This window comes from Oreochromis niloticus, linkage group LG22 (assembly GCF_001858045.2).
Source record: "Oreochromis niloticus isolate F11D_XX linkage group LG22, O_niloticus_UMD_NMBU, whole genome shotgun sequence".
Classification (NCBI taxonomy): Eukaryota; Metazoa; Chordata; class Actinopteri; order Cichliformes; family Cichlidae; genus Oreochromis; species Oreochromis niloticus.
Window position 1 is genome coordinate 35,620,693 of NC_031985.2, and position 20,249 is coordinate 35,640,941.

Here is a 20,249-nt window from a genome sequence, read left to right on the forward strand (position 1 = left end):
TTACTATTTATTCCCAGCACTAACATAAGGTCCAAGCCACAGCATGTGAAATTAGTGTTCTTCAGAATAAGTCACAGGCTTCACTGTGAGCGCAGCAGCGGGTAAGATGGCTAATGAGGAGAAAAGAAGATTGGGGAGGATTATCAGTGACCTGGAAACAGCCATGTGGTAACAGACTGAATGCCTCTCAGTATCAAACATGAAGGTGTTAAGACAAGTATAGCAAAAGTTTGTGAATCCTTTGAGATTTTCCTTATTTTTGCAGAAAAATAACATCAAAAATAACGAATTTATAAGTCAGAAGGAGAACCTAATCCATGAATGATATGTGGCACAAAAAGAAGATTTCTGAAGAACTCAGTGAAAAGATTTCTTTTTGCTTTGCACACTGGAAAAGGTTACAAAGCCACCTCTGAAGAGTCTGGATACAAAGTCCATGTTCAAAATTGTCAAGAGCAACAGTTACTCTTATAGGAGTGATCGACCACCAAAGGTCATTACAAGAGTAAAACATTTAATATTCTACAAAAGAATCCATGTTAACCTTTAAACAGCATCAGGTTCTGTCTCTGCCAAGCATGGTGGTAACATTCTGGCAGTGGGGGGGCCAGAAAAAATGCATAAAATAAGAGAAATTTACCATCAAGTTTTTCATAATTACAATAAAGAAAATGTCCATATTTTTACGGGATAATAAAAAAAGTTGTTTTATGTGAAAAATCTGGTACTTTTATTCCATAATTAATACCATCAATTACAGCATACTGTTAATACAGTTCTTACCAACTACACACTGATGGATGTGAATATTGACAGACCCGAGCTGAATAAAACACTGGCTTTACTTCGTGTAATAATTTGATAATACTGCCATAAAAACATTAGTACTGTTCACTTTGCTATATTTGTTCTTAAAAACATTTGAAACAAAAATCTGCTGCTGCTGTATGTCAATATGTGATTTTTCACTTAAAACTACAAAAAAAGAAAAAACACAACGATGAGATTTTGTTTTACAATGATAACTCACTTCCTGTGCCTGAACATTTAATTCTGCTAACAAACAGACCAAAAGAGAAACTACAACAATTTGTTTTGAAAAACAAGTAACTGTGTTCAAATAGCTTTTATTGAGCTATAAAAAACAAGCAGAATTAAAATGAAAAACATCTGGCAACTAAACCAAGAGTCACACTGAACGTTTCCCTGGTGCTGCACAAACTCTGGACGTGTGCAGACGGCAGAGTTATGTTTCAGTCTAGGTGCAGCTGACGTTCGGTGTGAAAGACTGTGGTAGAGATACCAGGGGAAGCAGGACAGGACTGTAGAAAGGCAACCACTGTGCCTCAGGACCGCTGTCTTTGTGCAATGAGGAACAGAACAAACGCTGCCAGTCCTTTAGTAGCGGGACGTGCTCACATTCCAGCACCACCCAAATCGTCTGACGTTCCCAAAAGAATACTGGAACCGGCTGGTCTGCCACTGGCATCCCATTCTCTTCACAAATGAGAGCACATAATTTCAGGGAAGATGACGGTCAGCCACCTGCTCAGTTTTCTTCTTCCCTTCATCATCTTTTGCTAAGATATCTGGAAAAGGCATCTGTTGAGTTAAATTGAAAAAGAGGCAAACAATTAGTAATCAATGACTAAACACTTCACATTGGGCTGATACTAAGGATTTGCTACACTGGAAAACTACACACAAACTGAACACACAGTATGAGGGAAGATAAGATGATGATGACAGAGAAACAGACGATATATACAAAAGAGGGAATCAGGCAGAGAGGACACACCTGGACCTGGGAACACGGCTGAGTGTAATCTAACTGAGACAGGGAAGCAAAACTGAAGACACACGAGATGAGGGACTGTCAAAATAAAACAGCAAGTATCACATATGTACACAGACTCAGATAAAGACACGTGAGCTTGACATAGAGACAGAACACATAGATATTAGACAGACACACAACACAACTGGGAATAGCACAACAGCAAACTAACAACCAAGGCAGAGAACTAGAAACACAGTTACCATTCTCAGAAGTGACGGGGTATAGATACTTCAGAAAGAAAACTATAAAAATGGGACAAAAGTGCTAACCACTGAACCACAATGCTGCCCAGTGCTTCAGACATTTTCAGGTTTGAACAGGCTCCAGTGTCTGCTTTTTAACTGTCTCTGTTCATTGGAGCAAAAACCAGGGCTGCACTGGTAATCTGGCATACCTTTGAACAGTACCAGCAACAACTAGTTACAACTAGTAACAGCTTGTAACAGCTACAAGCAGCTAGTAACCAGACCTGCTGCTAGCATCAGCTGTGGAGAAGTAAGGAAGAGATGGAGGAAGGTGAAATTAAAGAGTAAGAAAATAGATGGAGGGACACAATCAGGAAGGGAGAAATTCAAGGATTCGGGTAAAATGAAAGGTTGCTTTGATCACGAGCAGTGTTGGGACTAACGCGTTATTAAGTAACGCGTTACAGTAACTACGTTATTATTGTGGTAACGAGCACGGTAACTAGTTATTATGCCAAAACCAGGAACGCGTTACTCGTTACTGGGATTTAGATAGGCTCGTTACTCGTTACTTCGTGTGGTGGATATCGCGGAGCTTCCACAGATTCAATAACATTAGCAAGTGGTGGAGGCCAGCAGGTGGATGAAGGAAAAGGGAGGCAAGAGGAGGAGAGACCCGAAGCGGCCGCCGGTCCGCGTGTCAGGTGAACTGAACTTCAGGTAAGAAGTTATGACCTGCAGTCTATCTGGGTCAGATATAAACCAAGTTTAGGTGGAGTTTATTTTCGGTATGCTGACATTTTCGTACTGCGTGCTAGCTAGCATGACAGAGTTTCTATACAGCTGGGTGGGTGCTATGTTACTGATGTTGAACTTTATTTTGTTCATAAGGTTAATTATTAGAGTTTCCAACCGTCCCGTAAAAAACAGAATCGTCTCGTATTCAGAGAAAATATTACGCGTTTCGTACTGAGGTGAAAAGGAACACAGTTTGTCCCGGACTTCAGCTACAATGAAAAAGACACAAAGCTGAAGCTGCACAGCTGCCTCTTCTTCTCTCATTCTCTCCTGTTTCTACTTCAATCACGAAACTGATCAATGATCAGCTGATCGGCTTTTCTCTCTTGTTTATTTATCGCCCACTTTGCGCCAGAAAGAGGAAACCAGCGGATGTCGCGTTAAACAACAGCAGCACGTTTAAGCTTGATCAGCTGTTGTTAGAATTTATTTAATATTAATTTCTAGTATCAGCTGATGTTTGCTGGAGCCACAGCTGTAAAGCTGCTGGTCATGATATCGGTTTGGTTATCTGGTGAGAGGGAAACATGCAGATGAAACCAGGAGATGTCCTTACTGAATCATCAGAGCTGAACAGGTGATGGAGAAACAGGTTTACCTTTTAGGTGACACGAATGAGTTGAAGGAAAGTTATGAGCTGTTTCTGAGAGACAAATAACACCAGGATCCTTTTCTAAGTAGCTGACAGCTGGTAACTGTGCAGGGGCGGGTCTAGCAAAGTGTTGCCAGGGGGCCAGGTAGGGCATTAACAGGGAAAGGGGGGCACAAAGAAATACTTTTCTTTATTATTCTCATTTAAAATGTCTCGCTTTTAAAAAAATAATTATCTGAGTCTTACAACAAACAATTGATAGATTGATACATATATACCATCAGAACAGTGTACATCACTGTCACAACAGTGTTTATTTTCATTCAAAGGCTTTATGATTTTTCCTATAATGGTGGGCCGGTCTCTAGTCAAAATGCCCGGGACGATTTTTTTGTCCCAGTCCAGCCCTGGATGCAGCTCATCTGCAGTCTGGTGTTACCTACATCTTCCTATTCAGAAGGCAGAATTTCCAAGTTCTGAGTACAATCAAAAGCACCACGACTGCAGTTTTTGTGTTGGATGTGAAAAGCAGGCTAGAATCATGGCGGCGGTCAACGACGGTCCAGGCGTGGGATTTCTCTCGTGGAAATGTGCACATTATTTTTTCCTTTCTATTGGTAGGTGGCACAGTGCACTTGTGGCAAGTAAGCAAGCTAGAAGACTGGCAGTCTGGCTGGGTATCCAGTTACGGAAGCAACACATTAACAAGAGAATTCTGAGTAAAACCAAAGTTACTTTCCCTAGTAACTAGTTACTCTGAAAGTAACGAGTAACTTGAAGTAACTGAGTTACTTTTTTAGAGAAGTAACTAGTAATGTAACTAAGTTACTAATTTAAAGTAACTTACCCAACACTGATCACGAGTCACTGCTAATAGCTCAAGTGTGACTTTTAATTATTGTCACATGTTGCAGGCAACTAAGAACTAACCCAACAACAACTGTACCTGATTAAAACCATTTTCAATAATAGTAATCATACAAAATGAAATATATACACATATACATTTTTGTCCCAGTCCAGTTCCCCAAATTGTCTCAGACTGAACAAGATATTCTACAGTTCCATTCATCCATTTGTTTAAGCAGCTAAAGTCATATTTTAAGCAGGAGTGGGCATCGCTTGTTGTTGGGGGGAGTCACCAGCAGTCAACGAGGAGTTTGGCAGGTGGATTTTCTTATGTCTTTATCCTGTCTTCCTTCTCTCACTCCAACCAATCACAGCAGATGGCCCCGCCCCTCCCTGAGCCTGGTTCTGCCGGAGGTTTCTTCCTGTTAAAAGGGAGTTTTTCCTTCCCACTGTCGCCAAAGTGCTTGCTCATAGGGGGTCATATGATTGTTGGGTTTTTCTCTGTATCTATTATGCTAGGGTCTACCTTACAATATAAAGCGCCTTGAGGTGAGTGTTGTTGTGATTTGACGTTATATAAATAAAATTGAATTGAACTGAAGTGGATGAAATTGGTTTTTACTGGTTTCCACAGTTCCTGTTAGGTCAGTATATTTGCAGTGTACCATGTTTCCAATGTACTGGATGTTAGAATCTTAATATGTCAAGGGAGAATGCATTGTGGTAGTTTTTGTTTGCTTTATTAAATTATCACTCATAAAAGTGAGACAGAAATTAATCATAATTTATTATAGTTCATAAGGATACAGATCCCCGTCCCCAGTGTAACACATGACTCTAGCAAACAAATACCAGCTGGTTAGCAGAAAGGGACGGGAACACCTCGAGCTTATTTTCTTAGCATCGGCTGTTGTTCAGTGCACTTAGGATATGATTATTACTAATGTCACAGTTTTCATTCCACTTTTATGTGTGATATTTATTTTATAAAACAGTCAAACTCTTACAATAGATTCTGTCTTGAACTATAAAGATCTAATATTTAATCTTGACTCATTCTAATGAGGTGGGAGTCTTTTTTTTTTTATCTCTCACATGATTTTCTTAACAGCAATGCACCTTGTAAATAATTTACTTGCCGTTTTAAAAGTGAAGTTGTCTGCTGGAACATCTCAGTGGGATCTACACTTACAACATTTGCATGTGTCAATTAGCAAATTGAGTCAGTTATGAATGGTAGTAATTCACAGTCAGAGCAGAAAGAATATGTTGGTGCACACACTTTAAAGAGTGAAGTAACTGTTTAACTGCATGGGCATAGATGCAGGTTTGTCATTTACATTACTATCTAACCAAATGTGGGCAGAGATATAACCTGAAGCTCGTCTATCTGCTGAATCCACAGTGAACTTCATTTCAGCTGCACTTCACAGAGCGTCACAGCTATGTTGAAACTCAGTGGATTTTGGCTTATTGTTCAGCTGTCTCTGGCAGCAGGAATAAACTCTGGTAAGATCATTATATTTTTTTTTTAATGTAAACATGTTCTGGATGTCTTTTTTTGAAATAGCACTTCTTTCATCATAGAATTGCTAAAGAGGGAATATATGGGCTCAAGAGTTGGGAGTTCGCCTTGTAATCGGAAGGTTGCCGGTTCGAGCCCCGGCTTGGACAGTCTCGGTCGTTGTGTCCTTGGGCAAGACACTTCACCCGTTGCCTACTGGTGGTGGTCAGAGGGCCTGGTGGCACCAGTGTTCGGCAGCCTCGCCTCTGCCAGTGCGCCCCGCTGTGGCTTCTTGTAGCTTGCCATCACCAGTGTGTGAATGGGTGGATGACTGGTTGTGTAAAGCGCTTTGGGGTCCTTAGGGTCTAGTAAAGCGCTATACAAATACAGGCCATTTATATATCAGTAACATGATATCTTAAAGTCTACAGCACCATTTTCTTTGTCCATCATTCACTAAACGAGAGCAAAGTTAGTGGTATTTACAGTGTTAATGTATTTCTGTACACATGTAAAACAAAGCCACATCATTTTGATCTGCAATAACAAAAAAAATGCATCAGTGGAAAAAAAATGTCAGAAATAACTTTAATTCAGCCACCAAATGAATACCATTCCTCAGTAAGAGGATAGTTTGAGCACGTTGGGAGAAGCATGTGTCAAACTTGGGCCAGGCTAGCTTGTTCCTGTTTTTTGGTCCTTTGTTTATTTAGTAGGTGACTAATATTAGGACTCAGTAGGCAGATGGCCCTCCAAGTCCCTCATCTGCATACTCAGAGGTGTTGAACTCCAGGCCTCGAGGGCCGGTGTCCTGCAGGTTTTAGATCTCACCCTGGGTCAACACACCTGAATCACATGATTAGTTCATTACCAGGCCTCTGGAGAACTTCAAGATATGTTGAGGAGATAATTTAACCATTTAAATCAGCTGTATTGGATCGAGGACGCATCTAAAACCTGCAGGACACCGGCCCTCGAGGCCTGGAGTTAGACACCTGTGCTCTAAACTACCCTTTGCAGTGGGGATAGTGGGTGCTGACCAGTGAGTGTAGAAAACACTACAGTCAATTAGTGCTCACCTTGGTCGTACTCCAGAATGTTGTTGTGGCAGCCCCGGATCTGTTTTCCCTGCCCTGTGGTGGGGTGTGGGGAACTGGGGAGCTGACCCTCTCCTTCCATGGGTAGTCCTCTACCTTATTGTACGTTTCTTAGGCTGGAGTGAGGAGGGAAATTTGTGCGGGTTTGTTGACTGAGCCTTGTGGCCATCTGCCCCTCCTTTTAATTACACTGTCATTATGGCTTGTGACATATCACTGTGCACATAGGACCTTCCCTGATAATACTACTACTACTACTACTAATAATAATAAATAAAACATATGTAAAAAATAATATTAAAAACAAACGAATAAATCAATAAAATAAACAAGAGGAGCCCATAGAGAGTTTATAGTGCTCCTCTTGACAAAGCAAATGTTTTTAGTGTAACAGTACATTTACATCTGAAAGAAAGAAAAAAAATTAAGGAGGAGTATGATCAGCAGTTACCTTAAAAGAAACACAAGAGTACATTCAGACATTAGATTTATTGTTTGATTCTCTGTCATTGCAGACTGGAATGTTCAAAGGAATCAATCCACCTTCATTCCAGAACACTGGTAAGCCACCACATAATGTAACAGACTGATGTTTTTAACACTAGATTAAGCCTGGCAGGGAACAAACACTGCATATCTGTAGGTTCAGTGTTACATAGAAAAACAATGTCCCTTGACATTGACAGGGAATGCTCCTAATGAGACAACAGATCGTGTCCTGGGGCATCTCCTTCCAGATCTGGACCAGGGTATCACTGAGCTCCTGGACAGTCTGAACCTGGCAGTGATGGATGGAGTTTCATATACAGTAATGTCCTGGAGGTGTTTTGTTGCATTTACGTAAGGGCAAGTCAGTTATATCAACTTCTTCATCATTCAATGCCCTGATCAGAGGATGAAGGAATACTCCGGCACTGTTGTGCACCAGGAGGAACCAAGACCGTCTGCACTAGTGTAAAGTCTGATGATGGGTCGATGGATTGCATCCCAATACCTAATGGTAGTCATGGTGTTGTTGCCTAGCCTGTAGAGGTCTGCTTCCCCAGACCATCACTGACCCACCACCAAACCATGCTGAATGATAATATAAGCACCAAAACATTCTTCGTGGCTTCACCAGGTGAACCTGCTGTCTGTGCTGTGCTGTGGAAATCAGTGGTTTCCAGTCATAGACCTACCAATTCTGGTATTTTATGGCATATGCCAGTGAGGCTCCACAGTGTGGGACAGTGAGCACAGGGCCCAGTGCTGATGTCAATTCTTCGGCCACCCAGACCACACAATCCGTTTCTGATTGTTTGGTCAGAGATATTCGCACCAGTGGCCTGGTGGAGGTAATTTGGTTGGGCTTTGGCAGTGCTTATCCCGTTTCTCCTTTAACAAATGAGCAAATACCCGTCCTGTTGATGTTTAAGGACTTCTCTGGCCCTGTTTAGCTCTCCTAGAGGAACCGCCTCTGTCCTGGAATCTCCTCCATGATTATGAGACTGTGCTGGAAGACACAGCAAATCTTCTGACTATCTGTGCAACCTCTCTAGGGTCAAGGTATCCCATATGGAAAAGATATACATAAATCTTATAAAGTTTGTATCTGTCTTGTGTGAAACTTGTATGAAAAGTATATAAGAGTGAAAACAGATATAAGATCCCTTGAAAAATTATATAAATGAAACTTGTATGTTTTGGATACTTACTAAAACAATATATGAAAGTGGCCACTTTCATGAATAAATCATATAAGCCTTATATGATTCACTATATGAAGTAGGCCACATCTTATGCAAGTCTTTTATAAGTTTTTTCTATTTCTTTTCCATATGGGATCGCCTCATTCAACCGTAGGAAAATGACCCTAGTAATATGCAAAACTGGTCAGAAATGGTCTAGCTGTTTTGGTGGTTGTGTTGCCTCACTAGTGCACCTGGTGATAGTTTCACTAACACCAAAGGAAATGAAAGTGATCAACAACCCCCCTCTGCCAATCAACTGGCCAGATCAATATTCCAGATGTTTAACTGAGTTGATGATATACTCTGATTAAAAAGAGTTCCTTTAACTTTTGAGCGGTGTATTTGAGCTTAAAATCATAAAGATAGATTTGTATTTCTAAGACCTAGAGAAGGCTTCAGAGTATCACTAACATGGCTGTAGACTAACGTAAGCAATACTTAAAAATAGTAATGTTAATAATTCAAATGCGTGTTGGGCGGAGGCAAAGGGCGGAGGCCCTGGCAGACTATTCCCCGCCTATTGAGGTGACTGTGAAACAAAATGTGACCTCTCTGGTGGTGAAGGAGCCTGAGCTAGTGTGCGAGGTTGGAGACATCAGCTAGATGACTCAGGTGTGACTCACGCCGATGCACGCCTTGGGCTCTGGAGCCAGTCTGGAGAGGAGCTGGACTTTGTTCCAGTCCAGTGTTGCTCTCAGTGAGAAGCAGCACATTGGGGGTGGGTATTTTTGTAACCCCTTGGCTTGCTGCCTGTATGTTGGAGTTTTTGCTGGTGGATGAGAGGGTTGTTTTCTTGTGCTTTTGGGCCAGGAAATGGGTCCTGACTGTCGTTTGCACTCATGCGCTGAACGATTGGGTGACTCCATTGTCCTACTGGGAGACTTCACCGGTCACATGGTCACATGTTAGTGTTTTGAAATTGCATAATCAGATCTGTGACTGTATGTTCTGAACACTCTGAGGAAGAGAGCAGCTGAGCTGTCAATATATCACCTGATCACCACCTGGTGGTTAGCTGGATCAGTTGGTGGGGGAGAACGCTGGACAGACCTCATGAATCTAAACATAATGAGGGTGCACTGGGAAGGCCTGGCAGAGGCCTCTGCCCATAAGATCTTCAACTCCCACCTCTGGCAGAACTTTGACATTATTTCGAGGAAGGCTGAGGACACTGAGTCCATATTGACCATGTTCCGCACCTCCATTGCTGAGTCTGCTGTATGATGCTTTGGCTTCAAGGTGGGGTGTGTCTGTTGTGGTGGTAATCCCCTAACTGGACGGTCAACATCTGAGGTGAACAAGCTGAAGAAGGAATCTTATTAGCCTTGGTTAGTGTATGGGACTTTGGAGACAGATGATGGACACCGGCAGCCCAACTGGAATGCAACTTCGGCAGTGGCTAAAGCAAAAAATTGAATGTGGGAGGAGTTGAGTGAGAGTATGGAAAAAGACCAGAATCGCTTTGAGGCAGTCCCAAAGTCTTTTTCCATGGTTCAATTGTAAGGCAACTCAGGAGGGGAAAGAGGTCCTAACACAGTGTATAGTGTGTAGGGAGCACTGCTGACTTCAATTAAGGACGTACTCCTTAACTCCTTAATCCCACTGACAAGCCTTCTGTAGAAGAAGCCAAGTTTGGGGAAGAAGGGGATGATTCACTCATTACTGGAGGCCAGTGAGATAGCTAAACAAGGTGTAGACAAGGTGTGACAATGTGGTCGGTCTGCCATGCATCTTCTACAGTGGTGCCAAAACCCAGGATCATGGCATAGCTTGACCACGACCGGGCGGGAGGGAGGCGCGGGCCCAAATGGTGGCCGAGCTCGCGGCCACGCGGAGGGAGCAGGTGGCGGTGTTTTGCCGCCAGTGGGAACAACCGGCAGGTGCCTGCACCCGTTCCTGGCAGCTGAGCAAGCTCCACCACCTGCTCACTCCCCAAAATAAAGGTGCTGAAATGAACGAACTGTGTGGTTGGGTCCGTCATGCAACATGCTCGTGGCCACTTGGAGGAAGCAAGCGGCGGTAGGCTTGATGAGGCCGGATGGCTCCCCGGCCTAGGTCGGCGTGGTTTGTGGTGCGTGGTGTGGCTGCGGGGGAGGTTGTTGCGTTGTTGTTGTGAATGTATGGCTGGCAGGTGAAAAGCTGCGGCCGAGTGTAAAAGAAACGTCTGAGAGGAGGCACCAGGGTAGACCCAGGACACGCCGAAGAAATTATATTCTTGGCTGGCCTGGGAACCCATCTGTGTTTTGATGGATGAGTTGGAAGAAGTGGCTGGCTGCTGGCCCTGCGATATGGCACCAGATCATGGACGGATGCATTTCTAATAATTCTAATAGTAAAAACAGTAATAATGCAGACAAATTGGAAAGCCCAAAATGGGACCAACACAATGTCAGAGAATAACTAATTGCCAAAATCATGCAGTGTTTTCTTTAACTGGGTGTTGCCTACTTGGTTTTTCTTATGTGATAGATGAAATCATTCCAGTTTTTTTAAATTAGTCAGAAAGTTACACATTCACATACAATGAACAATTTGAGGCATAATTAATGTCTAACAAAACTCATGTAATCCTCAGGGAAAATGACACAAAATACAGCCATCAAACGATAGTAATCATGGAAGAGGAACCTGCAGTGATTGAGTCAGCCACTTACCTGTTCCAGAAGCATCCCAGTTCATCAAATCTGCTAATGTACCATAAGAGGGCACTGTACGTTCTGCAAGGAAGCAATTTGTTTTCGACTAGAAATCATGACATTGTACTGGTTGGCCATGGTAGTCAAAGCCCTACTGGAGCAGCCCAGTTGGCTGGTTATGACCCAAAGGAACTTGCCAGATTTGTTTTCACCTTAAAAACTAAAACAAACATTGGTCATCTTGGCACCATCAGCCTCATAAGCTGCAATGTTGGAAATGACCAACACTTCATGTTGCAGTTCCTACAAAGTCTCCGGTCTTTTAGTGTGGAAACAAAGCTCAACCTATACAACACACTCCTGTCAGTTAATTCTGATGGTGATATACTGACGACAACTAACGGTGTCTGGAGGTCCCATGAGCACTACAGCACAGTCATAGCTGAACTAAACCAAAGAGGTGATCTGGTGATAAAAAAGGAACTTGGCTGTCCAGGACCAGTATTTCACAATTATAAAGGAAATATTTTGTATCTGCAGACACTGGACTGGCCAAGCCACCCTCAAATGTTTGTTCCAATGGAACTGCGCAAAAAGTATCACTTTATCGACTGCCTGGAGGGGCTGACTTGGAGCTTGTTTTTTGAGGAAAACGAAAGAAGGCGTGCTCCTGATTATACCACAGATGATTCAAGACACCTAAAAGCAATTTGGCTAGAAAAGCCAACGGCAGGAGAAGACAACATTATCCTGAAGCATATCATAAGCATTCAACATCTGCTAGTGGAGATACGGTACAATGCCAGAGAAGAAATTGCATCGGACCTTTACTACATTCTCAATGAATGCATTTACAAAGTAAATGGGAAAACTCTGAATGTAACTCTGGCGGGAAAATTCATGAATCCTGACAATCAAGTGGAAATTCAAAATTTTCTTCAGAGCTTTAAGGACCAGCAGGACGAGTCCTCCCTGGAGAAGCTGAGAGAGGGTCTCAAACCATCAAAATTCAATGACTTCTGTCGCCAAACCTTCCAGTTTCAGCAGTGTAATTACAACTGTGAGAGATGGGGTCATTATTTTATGGCAGCTGTGTTTTCAGCATCGGTGCGTAACTTCAGAACCTTCTCACTTTTCCTTATGACTGTCATTGGTTGTGAAGTAGGCCATTCACGAGGAAGTGACAGTCCCTTGTGCACAGCATTTGTGAGGGATGACCACCCAATGATAACCGATCAACCCTGGCCTGAACATCTGAAACGAGGATTCTATGGCTGTGCCGTCGACAACTTTGAAATGGCACCACAGAACATGCAGATTTGGTTAGATCAAGTTGTTGCAAAGGAAAATGCACTGTACATTAAATCAAAGCAGATTATGAGTGCTATTAACCATGATGAGCAAACAGAGCTAGATATCTTTGGGAGGGTTAAAGTCATGAATAAGTACGCATTTTCATCTTATCTTGAATTCTTCCGAGGTACGCCCGAGGGGAAAAAACTCAAAAGAGGATGTGCACCTTCTTTGCATGGGAATATGAATCTGTAATGCTGGTGTAACAGTTCATACTGTCCACTTCATTGTTTTCATTGTACAGTTACAATATTTTTCTGTGCTGAAAATACTGTACTCTGGATGAATTACAACATAAAACTATAAAATGCTTCACAGTCATCTACTGCTTCACATTTGTATTTAAATAGGTAGAAGAATAGAAGAAAAATCTTGGTGCATTAAAATGAAAGCATTAAAACAGAACTTCAGAGGTTTTTGTGATGTCTTCTTATGTCGAAATATAAAATATCTGGAAAAGTTGACACTATTCTAAAATTAAAAAATTAACTGCATCATATAATACCAGTTTTCATATAAACCAGTTAAATTATGTTTCTTTAAAATCAACAAAGCAACGCCGTAACAACAGGTGATATTGGGAAACTCGTTACATGTTTATTCAAATCTTCATTAAATCACTTTTCTTTTGGTGTCAAAGGTCAGACTACAGAGAATTACAAAATATAAATACACAGAAATCAGAGGCAAAGCATTCTAGAATAAGGGAATATTACAAAGGAACAATTTGAGATTTCAAATATAATAATTCTAATATATGATTAGAAATAATACAAAATCACATGTTTTGTTACTGAGAAACAATTTACTCGCGAGTCAACTTTCTACAAGCCAGGAAATAAATTCTACACTTCAGAGGTCTGAAAGTGATGAATATTTCCAGTGACTTGATGTTAATTCTCTCTTAAAGTTGACTACATAACTGGAACGTCACCTGGCCGTGATTATTATTAGGCAAGGGAAGGCGGAGCTTGTTTTTTGTTCCCTTTTCTAAAATAGTAAATTGTGTTTTACCTTCTTTTTTGTATTTCATTGATCTAACCATTTTAAAATGTTGACCTCTGACCTATTAAGAAATACAAGTTAAAATACCACACCAGCAGACCATTAATATAGTGATTTGGACCAGTTTTAAAGCACCCAACACTTTTGCAAATCAAAAACATGACAAACTGGAGCGACATGAACGGGACAGAAGTTATTCACTCTGGTTTTGATGATAGCTAACAGCTTTCTTTTTCAAACAACCAACTTAGTTCCATGTATATGTTTTTATTCAAAGCAGAGGTGTTTGTAAGATTTATAGTTTTAAAATTTGTAGAACATTTTTTGGACCAAACACCCAAAGAACTAAATATGATTAGCATCTTGAAGCAACACAAAGACAGAAGAACAATCAGACACCAGTGACACTGTGGTGTCTAATAACATAAGGTTTAGGCTTTTGTAACATGTGTAGCATGATAAATGAAAAAAAAATACAAAGGAGGACAAATTGAGTATTTTATTCAAAATCAGTTTACATTTTACTTTGAACTTAAACAAAGTAATCTGAATTCAAAGGTAAACTAGTTAAAACTGTAATGTTTAGTCATGAATGCTTAGAATGGATTTTGTACCCTTGTATTCTGTTTGACAATTCTTTACGAGTGTGATGTGTATGTGTTACTCTGCTGAGTTAAATTTCCAAATGCGTGTTGGGCTGAGAAGCTGCTCTTTACAGGAGAATACAGCTGCATGACGAGCCCTTCTGACCACTAAGGAGGCCAAACTGCGAGGTGGCTAGTGACTGGATTAAATTCCAGAAGTGCTTGAAAGAGATGCCCTCGCCATCACCTACACCCATCTTCCGCAGGATATCACCAAATCCCTGGTCGGTGCCGACTCCCTGTCAGAACACGACAAAACAACTCACGTTAAAGTGAAAATGTTAACAGATAAACCAGACTTACAAGAAAATATCCTTCCAGTTAATTACATAACTGTTAGGTTACTGATCACAGTTCGGGATATCTTTATCACCAAAGACAAAAACAAACAAAAAACAGGGAGCACTCAAATGACAGAATTTTACCCAGAATAAAACTAGTGCAACTGAAGACACTCTGACAAGACTTGCTCAAGATACTGAACACCAAAATGGTCCTAACGCATCCACCAGTGCATGCATTGTAAGAATGTGGCTATGTGAATGTGTCTTATAGTGTAAAGAGCTCTGAGTGGTAGATACGCCAGTTCATTTACCATCGGTTAATGTATTTAATTTTGTAAATTCAAACTGGAAGTCCAGGTGCTGGCCCTCATCCTGCCCACGCAGCAAGGTGGTGCTTTGAGGACATCCGACAGATGGTTGTGGACCACCATTGATGCTTCCTTGCACATGTGGATTATAAAACACGATAGTGCCACAGTAAAATTACTTGCTAAGTGACGAGGGCCCTTTAGAGTCCCCCAGTGAGTGGGGGATGTTGATTTTGAAGTGATGCGGTTGGACCAGGAAGGAGCCACACAGGTATATCACCTTAACCTCCTCAAAGCATGGAGAGTGGCTGAAACTTCTCTGGTGATTCCCACCTCTCTCCAATGGTGACGACCATCTCACACAGGCCCAGACAATGAATGGTGCTGCACTGCAGCAGTAGTTTTCAGATGTGTTCTCCCTTGTGGTCACACCACGCTCATGGAGCACCACTTTGAGACGTGCCCTGATGTGACGGTGCATCATGGCTCTACAGGCTACCTGAACACAAAACGCAAATAGCTCAAGCAGAACTGGCTGTGATGCTGAAGATGTGGGTAAAGGTCCCACAGTGCCTAGTGTAGCCCCATGATTCTTGTAGTGATAAAAGATGGGTCTATACGGTTCTGTTTGGACTACCGCAAGGTGAATGAGGTGTCACAGTTTGATGTTTCGAATGCTCCGGAGTGCTGACCCAGCCAGAAGGAGCTGAAAACCTACACTACTGTTGCTTGTACATAAAAACACTGTAAATAAACCCTAATCACCATGGAACACTGCGTGAAGCGTTTTTAGTCCAGACCCACTCTGTATGTTTAATTAAATGGATTAATTTTTTACTATATGCAATATTTGACCACTTTATTAGGTACACATTGGTCACACAGGGTTGGATCCACCTTGTGCTCTCAGAGCTGCCGTAGTACTTTGTCTTGAGATGCGGTGACTGTGGAGTCTATTCAGTAGATGGATATAAAGGGGTTTACATGGTCAACGATAATCTTCAAATAGGTGGTGGTATATAAACTATGGTCAACTGATGGTAAGGGACCACAAAGGGCCCCAAACCATTACATGCATTGAAAGCAGGATGGAGCAGCAGAAATCAAGACTCAAAAGGTCAAAAAACATTTTTCAAATGTTGTCCAGTTTGTTGGGGTGGCTGCAGCTCAGGAGGCAGAGCAGATCATCTACTGATTGGAAGCTTGGTAGTTTGATCTTGTCTGCATGCCAAAGTATTCTTGGGCAAGATGTGCGTGATTGTTAAATAGAAAAGGACTTGGGCCTAGAAAAAGTGCTTGTGTGAATGAGGTAAGTTGTGCTTTGAGTAGGAAAGTGCTATACAAGAATCAGTCTATTTACCAATTTTGATGAGGCTGTGCGAATTGTGGCCTCATTTCCTGTTCTTAGCTGACACGACTGGCATCCGATGTGGTTTCGCATTCATAGATGCTCCACTGCATTCTTCTTTTTATCAAAGTTCCTGTTATCTTCCTATCAGATCGAAGCAATCTGGCCTGTAATTTAAGTCACTTAAATGACCTTTCTTCCTCATTCTAATACTTGGTTTGAACTTCAGCAGACACTCTTGACAACAGCCTAAATGCATTGTTACCACCACGTGTGATGGCTAGTTAGATTGCCTTAATGAGCAGATGAAAAGGTGTACCTAATAAAGTGGCTGGGGAGAACATATAGTGCTTTTCAAGTCTTACTGAACACTCAGAGCTCTTTAGATTAGTATTAATGATTAAATACTAGAAGTGTGCATGTTGGCATTTTGTCTGATAGCACAGCTGAACCGTAAGTTTCTACAAAATAAGACCAAAACAAAACTGCCAACAACTTTCACAGACTCATTACTACCATACAGAAATATTACCATGAATAGAAATGATTTATATTATTGGAGGAGATTAATGAAAAAACATTGACAAACATGTTTCAGTCACAGTAAATTACAGCAATCTTCAAATGAATCTGTAGAGAGTTGATGAGCTCAAGATGCAGGAGAGACTGATGTGCAGTTTTAATCTTAATGCCTGTCCGTTAACCTGACCATGTCAGAATTTACTTGTAAATGTAATCTAAGGTCTAACCAAGTAAGACTGCCTTAGAAACTTTTACAGAACAGCAGTCATGTTTGTATTCAGAGGTTAAGCTGAGATGCCGTTAGATTAATGGAAAAGAGTGGATGTCTTCAGGGGATTAACATTTTTTAGTGTGTGTTTGCCTGTGTGCGGATTAGGCTTGTATAACTCTGTTGTAAGCATGTTCCCCTTAGTCTTCGTGCAAGCTGAATATGGTCAGGTGTGCTGCCACACCCATTTGCTACAGATAACTGTGAGCCCCGGTCAGAGAGAAGCACAAGGAGGCTTACTGTGGATTTACCTTCATCAGATTGGGCAACTGGGAGGACAAAAGACTTTTGAATTCATCACTTTTCAGCGTCGGAGACTTGTCGGCTGAAGCAGAGTGGAACTGGCTGACCAGTGTATCAATGGCACTCTCCAGGTCAGAATACTGGGAAAAATTAAAGGCGAAAAGAAAAGAACAACAAAAGAGAAAGGCAGGTAATTTTAAAAGAAAAACATTTTTCTTAACAAGTTTATTAGTCATTTACCCTTAAAACACAACAAACAAAAAACACTTTCAGATCTTGCGTTATGCAGCACATTTTAAGTCAAATTTTACCTGTACATTAATTTAGCACCCTTCAAACGTTTTATCTCCCTCAGTCATGGCCAAATTAGAGTCACCAGTGAACCTAACTGGGAAGGACGCTGGAGTACCCAGAGGAAAGTTCCCACTCAGGGTTCAGACCAGGTGCATTCTCGCTGTGAGCAAACCGTATTAACCACCAGCACTGTCCACCATGCATTTTAGATCTTGTTGCTGCTGCATTTTGAGCAAACACCAACCTATAAACACGACACATCATTACCTTATAAAGTCATTACAATGAGCCTGTTGAGAAACTCATCCAATTATTATTCCTTGGCCATCAGAACAGGTTCCAGTGCTCCTGCTGTTTCTCAATGCATGTGTGGCAGCAGCTTTGTCAGAACCACACCCTTTCTGACTAACGTACCACAAGCTGCAGCAAGCCTTCTTCACCGTCGTTAAAAAGTATTTCAAAGAAAGTAGCAATGGTCAGGAGATCTATTTATTTCACTGAATTTGTTGTTTTTATATTTATTGAAAGTCTATTAGTGATTTATCTTAAATAGTTAACGGTACTGCTCATTAACATATCGAATCCAGCTTGTTGTAAAGCTTGATGTAACTCCACACAGTGGAGATTCAAAAATGAGGTGAGACAAAGTCTGGGTCAGTTTGTGGCTCTGTAATGTCCGTATGATCCTTTATCATGGGTTTTACAGCACTGGCTTTTCTTTAGGAAATTCCTTCCCTTGACTGTTTTGTCTCATTTACTAAACGGTTCAAGATGTAACCATGGAATAATGCAAGATACTCGTTGTTCCTGTGAGCAACAGGGATATGAGAAGGGGCGTACAGAAACAGGAAAATGAGGAAACGCTGCACTGCAGAATCATGGAGCACACGGACACACAGAGGTGGATCACTGTCTGAGTTCATGCAGATAAAACTGCTGTTTAATAAGGCAAGAGCTACAAACGTGTGTACAGATTGGTGCCAAATGAAAGGAGTTAGTAAGCCCTTCAGCTATCACGTGAACATAATTCTTCCTAGCAACATTCACCCATTTGGTGTCTCGATAGTGGCAAAGAGTCAAACCTCTTCAGCAGATATTAAACTGGTTTGATTTCTGTCACATGCTGTGGCTGTACAGGCCATAGCATTAAGCCCTTCCACTATACCCAAGGCTCACTGTCATCCTGCAAGAGACAACACCCATCATGATAAATAACATTTCATCAAAGGATAAAGGTGATTACTCAACTTTGCACTCATTCACAGAGTGTAAGTGGACCCGAGCCACGCTACAAAATGCGACCCACAGTATAACAGACACACATCGGATCGCTTTTACGGGTCAAGGAACTTTTTCCCCACGTTAACTGTTTGTTACTACTCGGACTCAAATTACCACAAAACTCTTTGATGAATTACACGCGTGTACTGTTACGACTTTGAATTTGTCGTGGAGGAGTGGCAGGACCCTGCGCTTAGCACTTCTTTTCGGGGAGGGGCCGCCGACCGCATACCTCTGAAAGTTTCAGCCCGAAAAAAAAGTTCGAGAATAAACCATTGCTGATGTTTGCTTTTGTCACTTCTAAATTATGAGTATTTACATCCTGCGTATCCAAACCCAGTCCCCCCGTTGATAATCTGACGCCTTGTGTGACACGTCGCTTCTCCGTGAAGCGCACAGAGGCCATTTTTTAAAAAATCCACATATTGATTTCGCACCAAAGCACCTTTTTTCCCCGGTTAAAGAGCCGATGGTGTAAACGTCTGCTGCCAAGAGGTCCAATTTGACATGTCGGCACTAAAAAAAAAGTTGTCTTTACCTACCTGAGGCATGTTAACTGCGGTAACTCGTCTTCCTGTGTTTCTCGCTGCTGGAGAGGTTCAGTGAAGCACTGCATCTGTCACCAGCTGGCAGCATTCCTAGATCCTCCCTCCGCCACAAAGAAAAGCCAGGAAGGAGCTGTGCTCTTAGATAATGCCGACGCAATGCCATGAATTTACCACAGTTATACAAGACAGTCACATATGTACATCTCAGGCTGTGTTTTCAACAAGTGACTCGTGAGTGTGTCATTACACAGCGCAAAGGATGTGCCATACTTCGGACAGCATTCAACAGCTTGTTCCACATCTGGAAACTTTTAGCAAAGCTGGAAACTGCTGTTCTCTGCAATAGCTGCTGTACACGGAGTGTACACGGTACTGTCAGATTATAGGAAAAGGCCCTAAAATGATGTTCTCTGATTAAAAAGAAACAAAACTAAAAGAGTAAAGCCAGAGACAGCAGGTATGAGCACATTCCTGTTATGCGGTTTGTGTGGTGGCGCAGAGGGGGTGGGGGAATATTGGAATTTAAAAAACATAGGCAGACTTTTTTAAAGTACAGTATCCAAGCTGGGAAAGATAAGAGTAGGCAGTATTTTTTCCCTCACTAATAAAGACCCGCTCCCCCTCCTTCTCATGTATGTGCTGATGTTCGTAAGGGAAAGGGTTAATGCCACACCCAGTCCCAGAAGCTGCAACGAACAGTTTCAGCAGGATACCGTCAATCATTCTGAGTGTTGTAGCTCCTCCCACAGGTCCTACAGTAACAGACACATGCCACACAGTCTCTACTTTAGTCTCAACTTTATTTCTTTGAAATACAAACATTCAGTGAAATTTTCTAACAAAAACTGGCACCAAGCTTTAGCTCTCGGGGCCCTCACAACTGTGCTAAGCTTCAGATGGGTTTTTATTAGTTAGTCGTT

At 41.8% G+C, this 20,249-nt stretch overlaps 2 protein-coding genes across 2 annotated transcripts; one reads left to right on the forward strand and one right to left on the reverse strand.

The window, feature by feature from the left end:
- The first annotated feature begins 2,711 nt into the window (after positions 1 to 2,711).
- LOC102079668 (uncharacterized) lies at positions 2,712 to 13,153 on the forward strand. The gene is made up of 4 exons (XM_019350992.2): positions 2,712 to 2,745; positions 5,670 to 5,773; positions 7,381 to 7,426; positions 11,171 to 13,153. The coding sequence occupies exons 2-4, from the start codon at positions 5,710 to 5,712 to the stop codon at positions 12,777 to 12,779; spliced, it is 1,719 nt and encodes a 572-aa protein (XP_019206537.1). The 5' UTR covers positions 2,712 to 2,745; positions 5,670 to 5,709; the 3' UTR covers positions 12,780 to 13,153.
- A 3-nt stretch (positions 13,154 to 13,156) lies between these two features.
- Positions 13,157 to 19,481, reverse strand: s100v2 (S100 calcium binding protein V2). Its single transcript, XM_003455230.4, has 3 exons — positions 19,324 to 19,481; positions 17,215 to 17,346; positions 13,157 to 14,472 (listed from the first exon to the last, which is right to left on the reverse strand). Exons 1-3 carry the CDS (start codon positions 19,330 to 19,332, stop codon positions 14,302 to 14,304), a joined length of 312 nt encoding a protein of 103 aa, XP_003455278.1. The 5' UTR covers positions 19,333 to 19,481; the 3' UTR covers positions 13,157 to 14,301.
- Positions 19,482 to 20,249: the final 768 nt, after the last annotated feature.

Excerpts from the sequence above, each read along its gene's own strand:
- LOC102079668 (XM_019350992.2), top strand. The coding sequence starts at position 5,710 with ATGTTGAAACTCAGTGGATTTTGGCTTATTGTTCAGCTGTCTCTGGCA. Across the intron at positions 5,774-7,380 it reads GGCAGCAGGAATAAACTCTG|ACTGGAATGTTCAAAGGAAT; the intron begins GTAAGATCATTA and ends CTGTCATTGCAG. Across the intron at positions 7,427-11,170 it reads ACCTTCATTCCAGAACACTG|GGAAAATGACACAAAATACA; the intron begins GTAAGCCACCAC and ends TGTAATCCTCAG.
- s100v2 (XM_003455230.4), bottom strand. Across the intron at positions 14,473-17,214 it reads AGTTGCCCAATCTGATGAAG|GGAGTCGGCACCGACCAGGG; the intron begins GTAAATCCACAG and ends GTGTTCTGACAG.